Below are 19,530 nucleotides of genomic sequence, written 5' to 3' on the forward strand. Positions count from 1 at the left end.
CCTGCTTCCCTGTCTCTGGTGCTAAACATGTCTTCCTGAAGGCATAGTGAAGGCCCCTTTCATACAGTGCGGCCAGGAGAAATCAGAGTGCCTGTGTTAGTTACTTAGTTAGTGTTGCTGTGATAAAACACCATGACCAAGGCAAGGGAAGGTTGCCCCCCCCCGGGGGGGGGGGGTGGAGTGGGGTGGGTAATGGTTCCAGAGGGATGAGAGTCCATCACTGGCACAGCAGGGAAGCTTGGCAATAGTCAGGCATGGAGGCAGGAACAACTGAGAGCTCACATCTCAAACTGAAAACCGGAAGCAAAGAGCAAACTCGGAATGGTTGGTAGCTTTTGAAACAAACTCAGCCCCTAGTGACATACTTACTCCAGCAAGGCTACACTTCCTAAGCTTCTCCAGTCAGGGCGACCAACTGGGGACCAAGCATTCAAACGTCTGAAACTATGAGAGACATCTCATGCAAACCACCCCAGTATCGGTGCATGGGGTGGTATTACATGTATTACAGCAGTTGTTTCTACAACCATAGAATATTTGTGTGCTGCAAGGAGTAAACTGGTCTTTGGAAACGATGTCTCCCGCAGGGGCAAGCTTGAAAACTTCATCTCTTAGTCCTAATAGCCTGAATGCATGTAAAAACTCCTCGTGGTCACAGGACTAAGTCCATGAAACAATTGTTCCTTAACCTATTGCAAGCATCTGGCACCTTACGGGCTCTTAATGATTAATTGTGAGCTAATAGTGAATGGGTATCACCTACACTTACTGCCCTGGTCAATGACAGTGGTTATAGGAACCTGGCAGCTTACCTAAAGACAAGAGTCCTGGCTCCGTACTGGCTTCTATAGTCTTACTGGTTGAACTTGGGTTTCAGCTTCATTATCCAGGCAGTCAAGACGATGGCACCCATTTCATGAGGTTATGATGAGGATTAGCTAAGGTAAAGGTTGTAAAGACTTCACACTTTGTGTGGCAGTTAACTGCTAATCGGTTACTAGGTGTTTATGTTAGAGTCAGTGGCTATGTTGACGGAAGAAGTCGTTTTAACTAGAATGCGGACCGGGTCTGGCAGCCAGTCACCACTCCACAACTATTAAGATTCTGGCCATTTAACAAGTGTATGTAAACCCCTAGGTAGCCAAAATGAATACAAAAGGGGAGAATCTATCCATCGCAAATCTCGCCTCCGACACCTTTACAAAGCGAATCAACTAGGAATAAAATTTAGATTTAGACGTCCAGAAGAAGCAGGCGGCGCCACACCCACTCGGGAACAAAGGCAGGGCTGTCACGGCTTCAACAACACCGCTAGCGTGAGCTGACGGCCCTCACATCCCCGGAGGGTGGAACCAGGAGACGGCAAGGCCCCAACCACGCCTATCAAACCCCGCGCTCCACGGCAGCGCCAGGCACGAGGCCAGCCGGACGGTCCGCAGGCTGGATCTCCGCGCGCAAGCCCCGCGCCCGGCGCGCCGCGGACAGCCTCTGACGTCACGCCTGCGCCGGGCCTGCCGCAGGCCCCGCGCTCGGCTTCCGCCTCCTCTGCCGGCGTCGCTTTCTGGAAGGTTCGTGGAGGAGGAGGCGGCGGCGGCGGCCAGAGACCGTTACTCCGCACCGGGCCGGCATCCGTGTCCATCGGTCCTCCTGAGCCCGCGCAGACGTCGCCAAGGTGGCCATGCCCGAGAACGTAGCTCCCAGAAGCGGGGCGCCCGCCGCGGGGCAGGGCAGCCGCGGGAAGGGCGCCTATCAGGACCGCGACAAGCCGGCCCAGATCCGCTTCAGCAACATTTCCGCCGCCAAAGGTACCGCCCCGGGCCGGGCCGCCGGGTTCCTCCGCGGGTGCCCCGTCGCGTGGAGGGAGGGAGCGGGGAGGCCTCCTCTCCCGCAGGCCTGAGCGTGGCCGGTGCGGACGGCGCGGCGTGAAATGCCGGGGCCCGGAGCAGGGGTCCTTGCGATCCGACGCGTCGGGACGGAGGCCTGGCTGCTGATTAGACCTAGGGGTCGGCAGCGTGGTGTTTTTACCTTTTAACCTGACTCTGTAAAGGTGCAGTTTACGTGAACTTGGTTGGGCCCGGTGGCACTAACGGGATAATCAGTACAAATTGGGTGCGTTCCACTGACCTGGCAGGTGGGGAACTGCGGCGTGGCACATGCTGAAAATCAGACCCGAGTTTTATTCTCTGCGTGCGTTGTTTTATGTTCTTTAACTTCTGAACCCAAGTGCCCTTGCTGTAAATTCGGGGGAGATAAACAGTTGCTTTCTGTAATTGTGAGGATTTAGAGAAACCGAACTGAAATGGGGAGGAAAATGACGAACAAAGCCTTAGCTATCCTTGCCTGGGTGTGTCTGGAATGTAGTTCTTCATTTGTATCGGAGGAAAAGATGCGTGATGTGAGAAGTGAAATTGGAAAGGTAGGTTGTCCATATCTTGAGGGACCTGGGATCCTGGAAAACATTTGGCTTCACTTTCAGTACAGCCTTAAGTGGGGTGAAGTCACAGCCCAGTGGCTGGTAACGTGTTGATGCTGTAAGAAGTGCAGGACGATAGAAGGAAGTCGTTTCCATTTGGGGCTTAAGGAGTTGGAGAAGTCAAGTTGATCAGATGGGCGATTGGAAGTTTGGAGAGAATACCTAATACCTGGAAATTGAGTTCGTTAATTGCATAAGTGGTGGAATTATTGAGATGAAAAATAAAGTCTAGGGCCATCTGAGTGACCAAGAGAGTGTACACTATATTACAAAATGGGAAATTACTTCAGGCAACTGTCCTGTTAGGTTGTTAATGCTGTGATGAAACACCAGCCTCACCGACACCTTGGTGAGGAAAAGGTTTGTTTGGCATACACTTCCACAGTAGTCTTATCACTGGACGAAGTCAGGACTAGAATTCAAACGGCAGCCGGGCGGTGGTGGCGCACGCCTTTAATCCCAGCACTCGGGAGGCAGAGCCAGGCGGATCTCTGTGAGTTCGAGGCCAGCCTGGGCTACCAAGTGAGTTCCAGGAAAGGCGCAAAGCTACACAGAGAAACCCTGTCTCGAAAAACCAAAAAAAAAAAAAAAAAAAAGAATTCAAACGGCAGGAACCTGGAGGCCGGAGCTGATGCAGAGACAGACCATGGAAGAGTGCTGTTTACTGGCTTGCCTTGTCATGGTCTGCTCAGCCTGTTTTTTTATAGAACCCAGGACCACCAGCCCAGGGATGGCCCCACCCGCAGTGGACTGGGCTCTCCCCTATCTGTCACTAAGAACATTTCCTCCAGGCTTGCCTGCAGCCCAGTCTTAATTGGCATTTTCTTAATTGAGGTTCCCTCTGAGATGACTTTAGCTTGTGTCAAGTTGACATAAACTATCCAGCACAGTTAACTTTCAAAGGCAAGGGGCACAAAAAATCAAAACAGGACAGACAGAGCTGTGCACTTAGGCAGGAAGGAGGTGTGTCACCCAAATTGCCTGTGAACCTAACTAAAACCTTATTAAAAGAGCAAAGGGCAAACTAGTTTTTTGGTTTTTTTTTGTTTTTTTTGTTTTTTTTTTTTTTTTAAAAAAAAAAAAAAAAACCCTAGGAAGTGAGAAAGAGTTCTGACAGATACAGCTTGACTTTAGTTCTGGGCGCTGATTTTGGTATTATACAGTTAACCATCCCCATTTCCCAAATAAAGACAAGGATGAGGAAAATTGCACAGACAGAAAACACTGGTAACTCGGCGTTAATCATTAAACTGTCACTGTCTTGTACCTAGCTTGTTTCTAGAGATGTAAAGAGTCTAAAATACGGTATTTTGTTGGATATTATCTTGAAGCAGGTTCACTAAAATCACCTGAAACTGATATTGACAGCTAGACCAGAGTCATTAAATACTTATGATATATATCATACAAGATATATTCTGTTAAATTCTTTACTCTTTACCTGATAAGGGCAAAAGCATACTAGATATGTAATACAGAACATTAGACTATGGGTTCTACATATGTGTTCTCAGCAGATTATATTCTTGTGAGAGAGAAAAAGCAGGTGAATGAGTAGAGTACTCCATTAGGATCTCTAACTGTTCCATTGCTGCTTGTCCTGTTTTAAGGAATAAAGGGAAATAAAACACTCGGAATTTAAGACTAGATTGTGCCATTTTTATTCTCACAGGAATCCTCAGAATGTGTTCTGCATAGGTATACATGTGAAGTATTCTAGTTTATACCATATCCTGATAAGGGCAGATTTGAAACAAAACACTTTGTTCTTTTCTTTTCTTTTTTTTTTTTTTTTTTTAATTTATTTTATGTGCATTGGTGTGAAGGTGTCAGATCCCTTGGAACTGGAATTACAGACAGCTGTGAGCTGCCATGTGGGTGCTGGGAATTGAACCCAGGTCCTCTTTACCACTGAGCCATCTCTCCAGCTCCCACACTTTGCTCTTTTTTAAAAGTCTTAGTTTCTGTTTTTCTTCTATTTAACAGCAGTTGCTGATGCCATTAGGACAAGCCTTGGACCCAAAGGAATGGACAAAATGGTAAAGAAAAGTTATTATTTATTGAGAACTCCTGTTTACATTCTGAGGTCTGATGAAAGTCTGTGCTGTTTGGGGCTGGCAGATAGTTCTATTGTAGTACGCTTGCCCATACGGAATGCGGCCCTGAGTTGGAGCCGCTACATATACTGCCCCGTCTTCCTCCTCAATCCCTCCAGAAGTGTTAGAATTCTTCAAATGGGGAGATTGCTCTGATAGTATTTAACTAAATAGTTTAATGCCTTTCGAGTTGCTTGTGTTACTTGAGTCAGTCTCAGCTAGCCGAGACTGTCCCTTGATCCTTCTGCCTCTACTTCAAGTGCCAGGATCACAGGCTTGTGTCACCATGTTTGAATGTTCATTTATTCATTTCTTTTAAAGCCTGAACGCAATCATTCTGTCTTAGCCTCAGAGTGCTAGGATTGCCAGTGTGAGCTGCCATGCCCCATTAACTTTTCAAGCTGTTGTTTTCCTAATTGACTGACAGCATAAAACAGATACAGTCTAATAACTTTGGGTTGATCCGTTACCTCTGGTCTCTGTGAGCACTGCACTCAAATGTGTACACACACGAATGCACTCGCACACACGCGCGCATACACACACACACACACAATTAAATTAATAATTAAGTAACCCGACAAAGCCAGTTAATTCTTTTGTAAAGTTGAAACTGAATGTTCTTATATTGTTATACTAATGAAAGAATTTAAAAATAAGCTATATGCATACATAAATTAACTTGTATGTAATAGTAAATGGAATAGAGCTTGTAGAAAATTGCAATAAAAATTTTAAAATCAAATGTTCTAGATTCAAGATGGAAAAGGTGATGTGACCATTACAAATGACGGTGCCACCATTCTGAAACAAATGCAAGTACTGCACCCGGCAGCCAGAATGGTGAGTGTGCATAGTGGTGTGCTTTGTAAGACAGGATCTTGTTCTGTAGCCATAGTGACCTTGTATTCACTGTACAGCCCGGGCAGCAGTCCAGCTTCATCCTGAGTACTGCAATTGCAGGCATGGGCATGTTCTGACTGATAAGTGGTTTGTTTTTAAGTATATTTGTATGATATTTGATAGAGTTAATTTTGAGCCTTTTTTTTTTTTTTTTTTTGAGACAGAGTTTCTCTGTGTAGCTTTGCACTTTTCCTGGAGTTCACTCTGTAGCCCAGGCTGACCTCGAACTCACAGAGATTTGCTGCCGCCACCACCATCACTTCTGCCTGGCAATTTGATACTGTTTAAGCATGGAGAATTTGTTATCTTTATGCTATATTTAAGATGCACTGTGTTTTGAGTGTGAGTTCTCTGTAAGAGAACTAATTTCATTTGCTTGTTCTGTGCTGTGGATTGAACCCATGACATTGTGCATGCTCAGCACCCACAGTTCTTAGAAAACAAAATCATTTTAATCATATATCAAATCGTGCTAGTTTTTGCATGTTTATTAGAAATAATTCAAGAGTCACAATTAGTCTTATGGCAAGTGAGAAGTTGTATTGGCAAAGATCTGCTTTAGGAATTGCTTTCTATTAAAATGTGCTGTTGGGCACAGCAGTGAGTTCCTGTAATCTTAAGTACTCTGGTGTGAGACAAGAAGATCATTGGAGCCTCTTAAAGACAACAGCACCACCCTGCTTTCCTTCCTTAAAGGTAGCTTCATGAATGAGTAAGATGTGGTCACTTCAGAAAAACGGGACTCATATGCTCTCCATCTATATAAGATACCTATAAGATCTTAGTGCTTTTTTTTTTTTTTTTGAGGTGAGGTATTGTTTTTGGCCTAGGCTAGCCTAGAACTGGCTGTGTAACAAAGGAAAACCTTGACCTTGATCCTCCTGTCTCCACCTTCTGGGCCCTGGAATTAAGTGTGCACTACCACAGCTTCTTCATGCTGCTTTGGGGCTCAAACCCAGGGCTTCATGGGTGCTAGGCAAACACTCTCCCAACTGAGCCACGTTCCCAGCCCTGAGGATTGATGCTTTTGGATAGGACTTTAAAGAGAGTTTTCTGAGAACTTCTCTGTGTAATCCACAACCCACACTAGAAACCATTATAAGAATAATTTTGTGTACCACAAATACAGTGGTTTTTATCTTTAAATGAAACCCAAGTTAAACTAAAAATCAGCTGTCAGGGTGCATTACATTTTCTAATTCTGGGTTGGTGATGTTGGTATGGTAGTGTGAGTTAGATGTTACTGGGTTCCCATTCCCCAGCATCTTGGCGTGTTCTGTTCACACAGCTGGTGGAGCTATCTAAAGCTCAAGACATAGAAGCAGGGGATGGGACCACGTCGGTTGTCATCATTGCTGGTTCTCTCTTAGACTCATGTACCAAGCTTCTGCAGAAAGGTATGTGATACGCTTTTACTGAAGAATGACAGAAGCCTTTTTAAGGGCAAAACTTATAAAAAGCCAAGTTATTACTAAGTAATCTGAGATTTAATATTGGATTTGAAGTAATTACTTTTTTACCAAGAATTTCTATTTTGCTTCTGAGTTATGCAAGGCTTCTCTTTGTAGAAATAGAATTCTGCTTTTGAAAAGTAAGTGATAATAGTATTACTAAGGCTTAGAGAGATGTCTTAGATGAGAAAATAAGAGCTCTTGCTTTGATAAGTAGTGTGTAGCAACTCTCGAGTCAATCTGCTTTGAAAAAGTACGTGTGATGTGAAAACATAAAAATTTGTTTTAGCTTCAGTATTACACAAAAATGTCTTTGATCTGTTTCAAATTGAGTAGAAGTTAACTGTTAGCCATAACCAGCAGTTATTTAGCTATTCTGTTTACAACTAAATTGTAAATTAGTTTGTCTGAAAAGTGTTTGGAGCCTCGTAGTCTAGTTTAGTAGTTTTTTAAATTTGCTTGGCATGCTGGAGTCCCTGGGGTCAGCCTCATAACAGAAAAGGAAGGAGGGAGGGGATGTTTTAGATTACTTTGACATTTTCATGAGTAAAACATTTTAAAATACAACAAGTTAACTTGGTTCATAAATGACAGGTATACATCCAACCATCATTTCTGAGTCATTCCAAAAAGCTTTGGAAAGGGGTCTTGAAATCCTTAATGACATGTCTCGACCTGTGCAACTGAGCGACAGAGAAACCTTGTTAAATAGCGCGACCACTTCACTGAATTCAAAGGTGAGATTATCACTGGGTGACAATTAAATTACAGTTAAAGGTGTATTCATTAGAGTGTCGTCATGTTTGCTATACTGTATCTAACATTGCCTCAAGAACAGCTAAGTCATAGAATCCTTTCTATAATTGAATTGGTTTTAAGAGTGAGGTAAAAACAATGAGGCTAACAAAAGAACTAGAGTTGCTGGGTGGTGGTGGTACACGCCTTTGATCCCGGCACTCCAGAGGCAGAGGCCGGCAGATCTCTGTGATTTTGAGGTCTAGGTTATACAGAGCGAGTTCCAGGGCAGCGAGTGCTACACAGAAAAACCCTGTCTCTAAACCCTGCCCCCCCCCCAAAAAAAGGAGGGGTTTGTTATAGGTGCCATATCCATTTCTAGTTTTTCATTTACTGCATTTTAATACTTTTTGGTAAAGCTAAGTCCAAGGCTTTAAAATGGCTATTGGGAACTTGCCCATATCCAAAATCAAAGGCTACTAGAGAATTTCTGTCAGTGTGGGTAGTTTTTATTTAATATTGTACAAGAGTTGTCCTAAGTTTTAAATTTACTGTCTTCCAGGATTTTATGTAATCATTCCCATTTTACAGGTGGGAAAATAAACATAGAAAGGTAAATAATTATGTAGCATGCTTGTAAGATATAACACTGGTATTATCCAGCTCTTTATATATGTACTACTTTTCTTAGAAAATTTCTACAAAATTTAAAATAGTGGAACAAATTTTTTGGGAAATTTCAGGTGAAATAAAAATTTAAAAGTAGGAGCTGAAGAGAAAAATATCCATACATGTACATTTTTTTGAAGTTTGAAAACAAGAATAATGAAGTTTCATGTTACCATCTGCTCTATTATGATTTCACCAAATATAGCTCCTTTTCTTTGCTTTCTTTTCTTATAATTACAAATCTAGATAATAAAGGGTAAGGCACAGTAGCACCTTTATGGTTTTCTTTATTTTGAGACAGGGTTTCTCTGTGCGACAGTCCTGACTGTCCTAGAACTCAGTATTGTAGACCAGGCTGGCCTCGGACTCACTGAGATCTGCCTGCCTCTGCCACCTGAGTGCTGGGATTAATGGTTTGCACCACTACCGCCCAGCTGTAGTATATACCTTTGATCACAGCAGAGACAAGCAGATCTCTGAGACCAGCAAGGACTACAGGGAAAGACCCTGTCTCAAAAAAATTAAAAGACAATAATAAAATAACCTAGATGGAATTAGAAACAAGTCATTTTTTTTTTTTATAAAACTCGTGGCAATCTAGAGAGTGCCAAATGTTATTGTAATATAATAAAAGAGAGATATACGTGTTATATTTGGCAAACTGGGTGGGGAAAAATCTTTATTTATTTATTTATTTATTTTTTTGAAATTATTCGCATTTGTGTTTTGCCTGCCTGTATGTGCAAGTGAGGGCATCGAATCTCCTGGAACAGGAGTTACAGATAGTTGTGAGTAGGTGCTGGGAATTGAACCCAGGTCTTCTGGAAGAACAGCTAGTGTTCCTAACAGCTGAGCCATCTCTTTAGCCCTAGGGAAAAACATCTTTAACTGCAGTGTCTCCTTTGAGTGTCCTCTATCTGCCATATCTAAATAGGTGATAACAAGCCCTTGTAAATCCAGAATTGTCGGGTTTTGTTTTTGTTTCTTATAATTACTGTTTATATGAAATTAACTTTTTGTTTTAAATCTAGGTTGTCTCTCAGTATTCAAGTTTACTCTCTCCAATGAGTGTCAATGCGGTCATGAAAGTGATTGACCCAGCCACAGCTACCAGTGTAGATCTTAGAGATATTAAAATAGTGAAGAAGCTTGGGTAAGCATCTCTAATTTCAATTTCCATATTATCCAAACCAGATGACTTTCAAGAAAAAGCTGAGTGTGGTGGCTTATACATAGAATCCGGCACTTGGGAGGCTGAGGACGGGGATAGCTCTGAGTTCAAGGCCAGCCTGGACTATATAGTGGGTGTCATGTCAGTCTGAGCTGTAATGAGAGTCTATCTCAGAAAAACCCTTAAAGGAGATACATAAGTCAAACATGGCTAACCAGAAAGTGAAAGTTAGAAGGCCTTTGCTGGCTCGAACTTTCTTGGTATGGCAATCTCGAGGGTTTGCCTGTGTTTCTTATGGTGGGGTGGAAGTGTATCCAAGAGATCTGGGAATGGGTTCTGAGAATGAATGTGAGGCCCAAGCACTTTTCATTCTTGTGATTATTTTTTCTAGTGGGACAATAGATGACTGTGAGCTGGTAGAAGGGCTCGTTCTCACCCAGAAAGTGGCAAATTCTGGCATCTCAAGAGTGGAGAAGGCCAAGATTGGGCTCATTCAGTTTTGCTTATCTGCTCCTAAAACAGATGTAAGTAAAATCCAAGTTGGTTCCTGTTTATTAACTTTTAAATAAGATCCGTTCTTTAAGATAAAAGTTGAGAATGCTGTACTAGTGATGTCTTTAAAATAAATGTAGATGTCTAAAGGATTAATAAATTGAGACAAAAATAAAAATGGTTTCAGCTACAAGTAACATCACAGATGAAGACAGTGATTATAAGAGTTTGCATGAAATAAAAACTGCGTGTTATATTCATTCTTTGCGTTTGCAGATTGTGTTCAGCGTTCTAAAAGCAGAGACATTTACTGGAACCCACAGGGATTTTATTATTTGTGCAAGTGAAGCCTTAGACTAACTTGATAGTCAAACTATAAAGTTACTTGTTTCTTAAAATATTCCTGTATTTCTCTAAAAGAAGTGCTTGCCACCTCGGAGTTGTTTTGTTTTACTAATACATAGGTGGTGGTGTTCAGTATTTTGTTTCTCAAAAAAATTTGAGGCCATACAAAAATTAATGGTTAATTTCTTTTTTTTCCTGTTTGTTTTTTTTTGTTTTTTTTTTTGTTTGTTTGTTTGTTTTTTTTTTGGTTTTCCAAGACAGGATTTCTCAATGTAATAGCCCTGGCTGTCCTGGAACTCTGTAGACCAGGCTGGCCTCAAACTCAGAGATCCACCTGCCTCTGCCTCCATAGTGCTGGGATTAAAGGCGTGCGCCACCCACCACCCAGCTAATGGTTAATGTCTTGGCATCATAAGATTTGTCATGTTGGTTTTTCATTGGTTAGTTGGTTTGAGACAGGGTTGGTCTGTCTCTTTCTCCTCCCTCCTCTTCTCCCTTCCTCTCTCCTCTCATTCCCGTCCTTTCTGGAACTCATTATATAGACCATGCTGGCCTTAAACCTACAAAGATCTACCTGCCTCTGCCTCTCCTGCCTGCTGGTGTTAAAGGTGTGCACCACCATGCCCAGTTCTGTCCCAAGTCGTAGAGTAAAAGGATACATTTGAAATCATTTCTATAATACATATGATACTGACAAACCAGAGAGTAAAAAAGGATGCGATTAAAATTATTTTTATGATACGTATGATAGGTGGGAAAACTTCACATTGGGGGACAGTAACCGTTTTGTATTGGTCATTTATCCAAGTGTACTTGCAGAACGTTTCAGACAGCAGAAGAGCTTGCTGTGGTCATGCACCCCTCTAATCCAGCCTTCGGAGGTGGCTGGGTAGTGAATTCAAGACCAGCCTGAGCTACATAGGGAGGCCTTGTCTTTCAAACACACAACACAGTAATGGGTATGCTTGAATTTTTAAAATGAACCAGCTTTAGCCAGGCAGGGGTGGGACACGCCTTTAATTTCAGCACTTAGGAGGCAAAGGCAGGTGGATCTCTTGATTTCCAGGACAGCTTGGACTACACTGAGAAAGCCTGTCTCTAAATAAATAAATAAATAAATAAATAAATAGGACCAGCTTTGTTTATATGTGTCACTTTAGACCCTTTTCTGTGCCTGTCTATTTAACTGTTTGGTATGGGTTGGTCTTTTACATTCCATTAAAATCTCTTGTTGTAAATAATTACTGTATTCTTGTTCCAATCAGATGGATAATCAGATAGTAGTGTCTGACTATGCCCAGATGGATCGAGTGCTCCGAGAAGAGAGAGCCTATATTTTAAATTTGGTGAAGCAAATTAAGAAAACAGGATGCAATGTCCTGCTCATACAGAAGTCTATCCTAAGGTCTGGGACTATATATTTTCCTATCCCTAAATTGATAATTGATTTGTGATTCCCACTAATAATTTTTTAAAACAATGTTTAGTTGATGTATGCGTGTGCCTGACTCTGTACACCATGTGTGTACAGGAAGAGGCCTTGGAGGTCAGAAGGTATTGGATGACCTGGAACTGGGGTTTACAAGGCAGCTGGAGCTGCTGTGTAAGAGCATAGGACCTGAGCCCAAGTTCTCCACCAGCACTGTTAACCACTGAGCCATCCCTGCCCTACACCCTACCCCCCCTTTTTTTTTTTAATGAACAGTTGCTTAGTATCTAATACATGGCAAATCTTGGGGGAACATTTTGGTGCATCATATTTTCATTAATAAAGACAGGACTATTTTCTCTAGATTTTAAGAAAATGAAGGCTGAGCATAGTTGTTCATGCCTATAATCTCAGTACTCAGAAGGCTGAGGCTGAAGAATTGCTGTGAATCAGGCTAGTCTGGGATAAAGTAAGGCCTTTAAAAAAAAACAGGGATTGGAGAGTGGCTTAGTTTTTTAGATCATTTGTTGCTCTGGGACCTGGGTTTGGTTCCCAGCACCCCCATGGTCTTTGCATAGAACTTCCAGTTCTAGGGAATGACACCCTCTTCTGAAAGCCATGGACAATAGGCAGAACACCCATACACATAAATGTAAAAAAACAAAAAACAAAAAAACAACCAAAAGTAAAAAGAGCATGACACAGTTTTTAAAAGCTGTTTGTCTAAAACTAACTGGATGAGGCTAGAGATACAGTTTAATCACTAGTGTTTGCCAGTGTGCACAAAGCCCTGGGTTTGATCCCTAGCACGGCATAAACTGGGCGTGCTCTCAAATCCCTGTAATCCTGGCAGTAGCCGTCCATAGATAAGAGAATTCTCAAACTTGAGCTCCTCCCTTTTTCACTTCTGGGTTTTGTTTCATTTTTTTTTTAAATTAATAGGTACATTCCCATTTACTCCTGATAAGCTGTGCCAAAAGGTACTGTGGATACTTTATTGTAGAGTCCTCTGTGAGCAGGTGAAAGGCGGCTCTAATCCCTAGTCATTTAGTGGCTCTGACCTTGTGTCAATTGTTCCCAAAACTCGATTTTTGCTTAGCTTTCACCAGGGATGGAAATACCTGTCTTGCTAGCACCATAGGACTACTAATACTAGGATTGTTTCTGATACTTTGTGGGAACTAGTCATGCTTCTAAATACATGAAGTATCACTAAGTGTTCACTTAGCAAAAGGCTCATTTGTTAAGAAGAATCATGACTTAATTACTTGTGTTGTATAGATTTGTATATTAGTAAAATTAGAAACCTTCAGAATTTTGAACTCTGCTGAGGAAATGACACAAGCCTTTGATCCCAGCACTTAGGTGGCAGAGGCAGGCAGATAAGGCTGAATAGGGAGACTTTGTCTCAGAAAGAAAGAGAAAAAGAGAAGTTTGAACTTTTAAATGAATATTAAAAGCATTTCCCTTCATAATTGACCATTTGAATAACTGTAAAATTAAAATCTTAACTACTGAACAATACAAATGTTTTAATCTAGCATAACAAACATTTTGTATTTCAGAGATGCGCTTAGTGATCTTGCATTACATTTTCTGAATAAGATGAAGATTATGGTGGTTAAGGACATTGAAAGAGAAGACATTGAGTTCATTTGTAAGGTAAATGGTAATGTGTGTAAAAATGTTTGTTAGCATGTATTGTGGGTGTGTGGTTTTTACATTATGGTTAATTGTGTTTTGTGGGGTGTTCGTTGGTTGGTCGGATTTGGCTTTTTGAGACAAGATTTCTCTGTATAACAGCTCTGGCTGTCCTGGAACTCAATCTGCAGACCAGGCTGGCTTGAACTCAAGAGATCCACCTGCCTCTGCCTCTGGGATTAAAGCTGTGCGCCACCACCACTCAGCAGTGTTTTACTTTTTAAGGCTTTTGTTTTATGTATATGAGTGCTGCACGTATGTCTGTGCACCACATGGTCCCCTCGGAGGCCCCTGGATCTGAAGTTAACATGGGGCTATGAACTGCCGTGTGGCTGCTCTGGAAGACAGCCTGTTGGTTACTGATCCAGGTCTCCAGCCCCAGCGGTAGTTTTTGTTTGCTTTTGTGCATGGTGGGTATTGTGTCCAATGCTTTGAATAATATACCAGACAAGTGCTTGTTCCACCATTGAGTTATGTCTCCAGCAGTGTTGTCTTGATTTGTCTTGTTTTCTTTTCCCAGACAATTGGAACCAAACCAGTTGCTCATATTGACCAGTTCACTGCTGACATGCTGGGTTCTGCTGAGTTAGCAGAGGAAGTCAATTTAAATGGTTCTGGAAAACTGTTCAAGGTAACAATATTACAATTAAGCTTTATTATTTTTCCTTCCCCCCCCCCCCCCCCATTACCTAACTTGTAATTTGTTCACTAAAGATAACAGGTTGTGCAAGCCCAGGCAAAACAGTTACAATTGTCGTGCGTGGTTCTAACAAACTGGTGATTGAAGAAGCTGAGCGCTCCATTCATGATGCTCTCTGTGTTATTCGCTGCCTAGTAAAAAAGAGGTAATATAAACATCACTAAAGTAATAGATTTTTAAATTTTTATTACACTTATTTTGGGTGTGTGTGTATCTGGACATGGGCACAATATGGCATGCATGTGGAGGTCAGAGAACAAGTTGGAGAAATCTATTCTTCCATCATGGAGGTCCCAGGGACTTAAGCTTGGGTTGGTTGTTGGGTATTTTACCAGCCGAGGATCTTGCTGACCCTGGTATTCTGAATACTTAGTTTGAGGGGCTGGGATATAGTTGATACACTACTTCCTAGTATGTGCAAGGGCCTGGGTTCAACCCCCCCCAGCACTGCTAAAACCGGGTGTGGTGGGGCACACCTACAATCCTACCACATAGGAGATGAAGGAAGGAGGGTCAGAAGTTTGGGGTCTTCCTCCAATTCATGCAAGTTCCAGGCTGTCCTAGGTACACAGTACCCCACCTACCCTTAAACAACCAAACTGCCCTATTTTGACTTTTTTAAAGTTAAGTAGTAAATTGTTATTTAAAATAGCTTCTTCCTTCAGGGTAAAAATAAGCTAAAAATATTTGTGAATTTCAGAGCTCTTATTGCAGGAGGTGGTGCTCCAGAAATAGAGTTGGCCCTGAGACTGACTGAGTACTCACGAACACTGAGTGGTATGGAATCCTACTGTGTTCGTGCTTTCGCAGATGCCATGGAAGTCATTCCATCTACACTAGCTGAAAATGCTGGCCTGAATCCCATTTCTACTGTAACAGAACTAAGAAACAGGCATGCCCAAGGAGAAAAAACTACAGGCATTAATGTCCGAAAGGTGAGAGCCTACTGCTTAGGATTGTTGGAGAAGAGGGTGGTAAGAGGAAGCAGTTTATAGAGTTGTCGTTGATTGGTTGAAAGGTTTTGTAGTTAAAAGTAGTGTGGTTTTGCCAGCACTTGGGTGGCAAAGGCAGGTAGATCTCTGTGAGCCAGGCTAGCCCGGTCTACGGAGCATGTTCCAGGATAGTCAAGTACACAAAGAAACCCTGTCTCAAAAACAAAACAAAAAAGTAGTGTAATTTTGAATTGAAACCTGGAAAGGTTACTATATGTGTTGCCATGGGAAATAGCATTCATTAACTGCCATTTACTAACTTGTAGGAAGTTAGTCTGATCTTTAATTTCCTTAATTATAAAGACACAGCATATGATAGGTCTTTTGTGAGAGCATTAGTTAAACACATGTGTGTGTGAATTGGTTCTTCTGTTGTAAGTGTCCCCTGTTAGCCTGTCAGGTAAACACAGAAGAGTGATAGCTGTCCCCTTACTAATGACAGTACATGATGGGGGAAATAATAAGCCTAGGTCCTGGTTCTGAGTGTACAGGACTCCATAGAATGGCACTTCCTGGTTTGTTACGTGTGATCAAATACTGAAAGTGTCTGCTCCGCTACAGGGAGGAATTTCCAACATTTTGGAGGAAATGGTTGTCCAGCCTCTGTTGGTGTCAGTCAGTGCTTTGACCCTAGCAACTGAAACCGTCCGGAGCATTCTGAAAATAGATGATGTGGTAAGCAAATAGAGGTTGAAAATCCCTGGGAGGTCAAAGGGCATACTTGTAAGTTTTTCTTTCTGCTTAAAAGTGTGCTACCACCAAGATGATAACAGTTCATAGCTAATTGTTTTACCTGTAAAAATTGGGCAAAATTTAGATAATTACCTTAAACATGATCTAATATTTTATGTCATTACAAGTTTTAAAACCTGTTTCTTTGTTGTTGTTGTTTGTTTTTCTTATCAGGTAAATACTCGATAATCTGGATGAGGTTGACCAACTGGCACCATATGGATAGAGTACTGTGGCTAGAATGGAGATGGTCCTCTTGGTGTTCCTTGTCTGAAAGCTTGCTTCATCAGAGTTTTTGGACATTGTCTCCCAGTTGGCATTTCTTTGAAATTATATTGAAACAATTTAATGAAAATATTAAATATTTGGTTTCGAACTGCATATTAGTCACTCCCAAATTTTATTTTTATATATATATATATACAAATACACACACACACACACACACACACACACACACACACACATATACATACACATACATACTTGGGGGAAAAGCCAAACTATACCCCTTAAGTTTTAACCTTTACATGTTAATCTTCTTATGGCTTAATCCTATGTATTCTATTAACTTTCTTGTTTTGTTCATTTGTGGTTGTGTTGCATCCCAGGCCAGCCTAGGACTTACTATTCAGTATGACCTTGAACATTTGACCTTGTGCCTCCACCTTCAAGTGCTAGAATTAACAGGTGTGTACTAGGATGCTCATTTTTTTTGCAATGCTGGGGATGAAGCCCAAGGCTTTGTGCATACTAGGGAAGAATTCTACCAACTTGAGCTGTGTAGCTGGAGAGCTGCTCTCCAGGTCCCACCAAGCCCCAGCAGTCCGACAGCCCAATTATAAAATAAACACATAGACGCTTATATTATTTAAAGTGTTTGGCCTAATGGCTCAGGCTTCTAGCTGTCTAGTTCTTACATCTTAAATTAATCCATTTCTATAAATCTATGCTTTGCCACGTGGCTTGTGGCTTACTGCCGTCTTCACATGCTGCTTGTCATGGCGGTGTCCGGCAATGTCTCCTTCTGCCTTCCTGTTCTTTCTTTTCTCCTGTCTGTTAGTCCCACCTATACTTCCTACCTAGCCACTGGCCAATCAGTGTTTTATTTATTGACCAATCAGAGCAATTTGACATACAGAACATCCCACAGCACTTCCCCTTTTCTTTTTTTTTTTTTAAAGAGGAAGGTTTTAACTTTTACATATCTCCAAAGCCAGCTTGGTATGTTTGGGAATTTGGGCATAGCTTCTCTTACTACTTCCTGCTGGAGGGGGGCTGTATCTTATGGGGACACAAAGAAAATTTTAGGATTATGGAGTAGTCTGTGAGGGTGTATCGTCTGAGCCAGTTACCTTGAAATGGTTCTGGATGTTGGATCATCTGGGCCTTGGTGTCATCTGAGACCTTTTAGGGTGTCTTGGCTGGTCAAACCTGATGTATCTTAATCTGGAACAAATCCATATCCTCTGGCTTTCTGTGGAAACAAAAGCAGAGCCTCTTTTCCAAAGCAACATATCCTTACATCCAAATTTTGAAGTCAAGGTACCTTTAAGATACACATTTTGGCATAAATCACCAGCTTTTTTTTTTTTTTTTTTAAAGATTTATTTATTACGTATACCGTGTTCTGCCTGCATGTATCCCTGCAGGCCAGAAGAGGGCACCAGATCTCACTACAGATGGTTGTGAGCCACCATGTGGTTGCTGGGAATTGAACTCAAGACCTTTGGAAGAACGAGCAATGCTCTTAACCTCTGAGCCATCTCTCCAGCCCTAAATTAACAGCTTTTACAATCAAATGTTTTTCTTCAGTTACGAATATTAAAAAGAACATAATCCAGATTCTCTGTGTGGTAGCCATCTTTATGTGGCTTATTTTTTATATTACCTTGAGCCTATTGCTTTAAACTGCAGCATTCTAAGACTGAAACAGCGCTGGCGCTGTGGCTGCTGGCTCCGCCCACTTCAGCTTCCCAACATGGTGGTTGTAAGTTTACTGCCAGCTCTGGGAGCCATCCTGGGTCTATGCTTTTATCCAAGCAGCGAGTAGCCCAGAAACCTTTTTGTTTTGTACTAGCAAAGGCTAAATCCACTACACAGCTTAATGTGCCACTTGCAGAGTGGCATTCCCGCCAAACTGCAGGTCGAGCGCACATGCCAGAAACCCACCATAGTAGCTCAAACACCCAGGCTGCCACTAACTTGAGAGAAACAACTAGGAACTGTTTTTAGCTCCATTTTAGAATCTTTTTTCTTAAGTTTTAGGTGGAAACTCTTGCCAACACATTGGGTGCCAGAGCTATTTCCCTACCCTGTTTTGGATTGTTTTATTTTTGATACAGTGTCTCTTGTAGCTAGGTCAGGAACTCTGTGTCACTGGGAACTATCTCAACTTCTTATCCTCCCTCCTCAACCTCTGATTACAGATGGGAACCTCTATTCTCAGCCAGGTAGAAGGTTTTTTTAATTCCTTTTCATATTTATTTTGTGCGCCTTTTCAGGAGAAACGTACATGATTTGGTGCATATAGGAGGACAACTTGAACAAATCAGTTTTCACCATGTGGGTTTCAGGGATCAAACTCAAAAGTTGTCAGACTATCTTGACTCCTAGGTGAAAGTTTTTTTTGTAAATTTCACTATTAGCTACTTTTCTATTGCTGTGATAACATGCCATAACCAAGGCAATTTATTGCAAGAATTTATTACGGGTTTACAATTCCAGAGGGCCAAGAGTCCTCGTCAGTTAATAGCACTGGCTGCTTTTTCAGGGGACCCTGGTTCAATTCCCAGCACTCATACGGCAGTTCACAACTGTACCTCCAGTTCCAGGGGATCCAACATGCTTACACAAACATACATGCAGGCAAAACACCAATCTACAGAAAAAATTTTAAAAAAAAGGTCCACAGTGGTGAGGCTGGAGAGATAGTGTCACAGTTAAGATCACCTGCTGCTCTTGTAAAGGACCTGGGTTTAGTTCCCAGCAACCACGTGGTGGTTCACAACCATCCCTAGTTCCAGTTCCAGGAGATCTGTTCCCTTTCTGACCTCCACAGGTACCATGCGTGCATGTGGTGCACATTCATACATACAGGCAAAACACGTGAAATGAATAATTTTAGGAGAAGTAAGTCCATGGTTGCAAAGCAGGAGACGTGGAAGCTGAGGGCTTACATTTGAACCACAAGTACAAAACACTAGACACCAATGGTGCCAGTCTTTAAACTCGGAAAGCTTGCCCTTCCCAACCCCCGAGGGACATTAGAAAGCCATACCTTACAAGCCTACTCAGTGCCACTGACTGGGGGTTCAGTATTTGTATATTGGAGACTGTGGGAGACATCTCATTGAATCCACAAGTCATTCTCACAGAAATCAAAGCATAATGTAGGATTTTAAATAGTGCAGATACAGAAACCTGCCATTACCATCAGTCTTTCTCCAGGGTAGTGCTAATGGGTTTCCTATAGAGTATTCTGGTCTAAGGGGTGGCCCAGTGCTAGAGAGCTTTAGAAGTTCGTTTTCATGTTTAGTCTCCTAGAAAAGTGTGTGTAATGTGGCACATGTTGCAGATTCAAATGGTCCTAACTCTTCTTTGCCACCACTATATTTCCGGTATAATCATATCTCACCATG

The 19,530-nt window shown here is 42.0% G+C and overlaps 1 protein-coding gene across 1 annotated transcript; it reads left to right on the forward strand.

Annotated features, from left to right (window-relative positions):
- The first annotated feature begins 779 nt into the window (after window positions 1-779).
- Window positions 780-16,270, forward strand: Cct4 (chaperonin containing TCP1 subunit 4). Its single transcript, XM_006974798.4, has 14 exons — window positions 780-1,805; window positions 4,460-4,512; window positions 5,323-5,412; window positions 6,761-6,869; window positions 7,518-7,660; window positions 9,359-9,480; window positions 9,890-10,022; window positions 11,601-11,740; window positions 13,330-13,426; window positions 13,986-14,096; window positions 14,180-14,310; window positions 14,866-15,100; window positions 15,719-15,832; window positions 16,064-16,270. The coding sequence occupies exons 1-14, from the start codon at window positions 1,679-1,681 to the stop codon at window positions 16,076-16,078; spliced, it is 1,620 nt and encodes a 539-aa protein (XP_006974860.2). The 5' UTR covers window positions 780-1,678; the 3' UTR covers window positions 16,079-16,270.
- Window positions 16,271-19,530: the final 3,260 nt, after the last annotated feature.

The sequence above is a fragment of the Peromyscus maniculatus genome, chromosome 10, assembly GCF_049852395.1.
Source record: "Peromyscus maniculatus bairdii isolate BWxNUB_F1_BW_parent chromosome 10, HU_Pman_BW_mat_3.1, whole genome shotgun sequence".
Taxonomy (NCBI): Eukaryota; Metazoa; Chordata; class Mammalia; order Rodentia; family Cricetidae; genus Peromyscus; species Peromyscus maniculatus.